This window comes from Durio zibethinus, unplaced genomic scaffold, assembly GCF_047325235.1.
Source record: "Durio zibethinus cultivar Kanyao isolate XHJ-2024 unplaced genomic scaffold, ASM4732523v1 HiC_scaffold_155, whole genome shotgun sequence".
NCBI lineage: Eukaryota > Viridiplantae > Streptophyta > Magnoliopsida > Malvales > Malvaceae > Durio > Durio zibethinus.
In genome coordinates, this window is record NW_028322778.1 from 2,641 (window position 1) to 5,578 (window position 2,938).

At 34.6% G+C, this 2,938-nt stretch overlaps 1 protein-coding gene across 1 annotated transcript; it reads left to right on the top strand.

Moving 5' to 3' along the window:
- The first annotated feature begins 266 nt into the window (after positions 1-266).
- LOC149509534 (cytochrome b6) lies at positions 267-2,376 on the top strand. Its single transcript, XM_089757701.1, has 2 exons — positions 267-667; positions 1,491-2,376. The coding sequence occupies exons 1-2, from the start codon at positions 662-664 to the stop codon at positions 2,130-2,132; spliced, it is 648 nt and encodes a 215-aa protein (XP_089613827.1). The 5' UTR covers positions 267-661; the 3' UTR covers positions 2,133-2,376.
- Positions 2,377-2,938: the final 562 nt, after the last annotated feature.

The window sequence follows — 2,938 nt, forward strand, 5'->3', positions numbered from 1 at the left end:
GGGGGAGGCTCATTACTTCAATTAGTCCCCGTGTTCCTCGAATGGATCCCTTAATTGTTGAGAGGGTTGCCCAAAGGCAGTATATAAGGCGTACCCAGTAAAACTTACAAGTAAACCAGATATAGAGATGGCGACTAAAGTTGCTGTTTCCATTATTATATAATTATATAAATAATATATATAAATATAATATAAATAATATAAATATAAATATAATTTCAAGATCACAATGGATCTATGATAAGATCGTTTATTTACAGCGGAATGATATACAAAGTCAACAGATCTCACTGAATACAAAATAAGATTTATGGCTACACAAACCGTTGAGGGTAGTTCTAGATCTGGTCCAAGACGAACTGTTGTAGGGGATTTTTTGAAACCATTGAATTCGGAATATGGTAAAGTAGCTCCTGGATGGGGAACGACTCCTTTGATGGGTGTCGCAATGGCTTTATTTTCGATATTCTTATCTATTATTTTGGAGATTTATAATTCTTCCGTTTTACTGGATGGAATTTCGCTGAATTAGATTCACAAGAACCACGAAGCCTCGCTTTTCAATACAAAAAGTGAAACTTTTAGTTCTCGGATTTTTTTTAGCCCATTCTATTTTGGTAGTTCGACCGCGAAATTTTTTTTGTTTCTGTATTTCCGGAATATGAGTGTGTGACTTGTTATAATTGATCCTATTGATAGTACAGAAAATGGGTCTGTCCTCTTGATCGAGATAGTTTTATCCCGTCGGATAGCCATTCTAGTATCTGGAGCACGGAATATATGAAATGGATCACGAAGTATTCGAACTATGATTCATACTTAATATTCAAACCTCGCGGCCGGACTCAAAAAAAAAAAAAATTTTCAAAGAAAGAGGTTTTTATTTATAAATCGAGAAATTTTTTCTTCTTTCAAACTCTCATTTAGTTTATGCTTATTTTGATCAAAGGACAAACCTTTCTTTTCTTTGTATTTTTATTTATTATATCTATTCTATTCATTGAATAAGTGATGATCCAATAATTCTTACTCAAAGAATCTTTGGACTTAGTTTGAAGGTTTTATTGAATCATCGCGGTTCTGGTATGAATCTGAAGTTTCAATTGATTCATAGGGTCTTAACAAGAGAATTCCTATTAAAAATAAAGAAAACAAGAATAAAGCCACATTCCATATAAATAACAAATCAAAGCAAAGAAAAAGAAAAGAAATAAGTAGGTAAATAGAAGATTCAAGAGGCCTGATCAACATAAAGACGAATGCGCCGACTTGATTTTTTGGCATTATAATTACAACTACAAAAAAGAGCTTTCGGATTTTTACTCTTTTGTGTCTTCAGATAAAATTGAATGAAAAGATTAAGAAGTTTCAAACTTTCTATTCCATATCCGTTTCAGCTATTATTTGGGTGTTTTTGTTTGAGCTGTACGAGATGAAATTCTCATATACGGTTCTCAGGGGGGGAGTCCTCTTGGTTTACCTATCTCAATAAAGTCTATGATTGGTTCGAAGAACGCCTCGAGATTCAGGCGATTGCAGATGATATAACTAGTAAATATGTTCCTCCTCATGTTAACATATTTTATTGTCTAGGAGGAATTACGCTTACTTGTTTTTTGGTACAAGTAGCTACAGGATTTGCTATGACTTTTTACTATCGTCCAACCGTTACTGAGGCTTTTACTTCTGTTCAATACATAATGACTGAAGCTAACTTTGGTTGGTTAATCCGATCAGTTCATCGATGGTCGGCAAGTATGATGGTCTTAATGATGATCCTGCACGTATTTCGTGTCTATCTCACTGGTGGTTTTAAAAAACCTCGCGAATTGACTTGGGTTACAGGCGTGGTTCTGGCTGTGTTGACTGCATCTTTTGGTGTAACAGGTTATTCCTTACCTTGGGACCAAATTGGTTATTGGGCAGTCAAAATCGTAACAGGCGTTCCGGAAGCTATTCCGGTAATAGGATCGCCTTTGGTAGAGTTATTGCGTGGAAGTGCTAGTGTGGGACAATCCACTTTGACCCGTTTTTATAGTTTACACACTTTTGTATTACCCCTTCTTACTGCTGTATTTATGTTAATGCATTTCCTAATGATACGTAAGCAAGGCATTTCTGGTCCTTTATAGAGAATATAGACCATAGCTATATTGTAACCAATCATTTATCTTATTACTTGCCAATCATTTATCTTATTACTTGGGGGAGGAACAATAGTATTTCATTGCTACAAATATGGATTGTTGAAAAAAAAAAAAAAAATAAGACATGTATTTGGATATTTCCTTTCAACTCCACAATATTCTATTATTTATTTGATATGACATGAATAGTTGAAGGGAATTCCCCGAAGAGAAAATGGATTATGGGAGTGTGTGACTTGAACTATTGATTGGGCCATGCAGAAATATGCCTTTATCTGCTACATTGGAATTCACAACCAAATGTGTCTTTGTTCCAACCACCGTGTAAGCCCCATACAAAGGATAGGCTGGTTCGCTTGAAGAGAATCTTTTCTATGATCAGACCTGACGATGTCGTGTATGAACAGGGCTCCGTAAGATCCAGTAGAATAAGTGATTTGGCATAATGCAAATTAGATTTTATTTATTTATTTTTATTTTTTTTTTACTTTCTTATCTTAATAGTATGAAAATACATTCATTTCTTCTGCATCGACCCGATTTATTATTATTATACTATCGGAGTGAAACAAGGGATCTAAAGAAGAGCAAAGGCTAGACTATATTAGTAACAAGTAAATCCTTTGTATGTAAAAAATCTCGATATATTTTTGGGATAAAGGTGAATCGCAAGGCCTAAGACGACCCAGAAAGCACTTGATCACGATCAACTTTGTACGCCTACTTGGGTATTGAGCATTTACCTGTAAAAATGGCATTCCTTGGAATGTATAGTTGCAACTTCGTAAAAT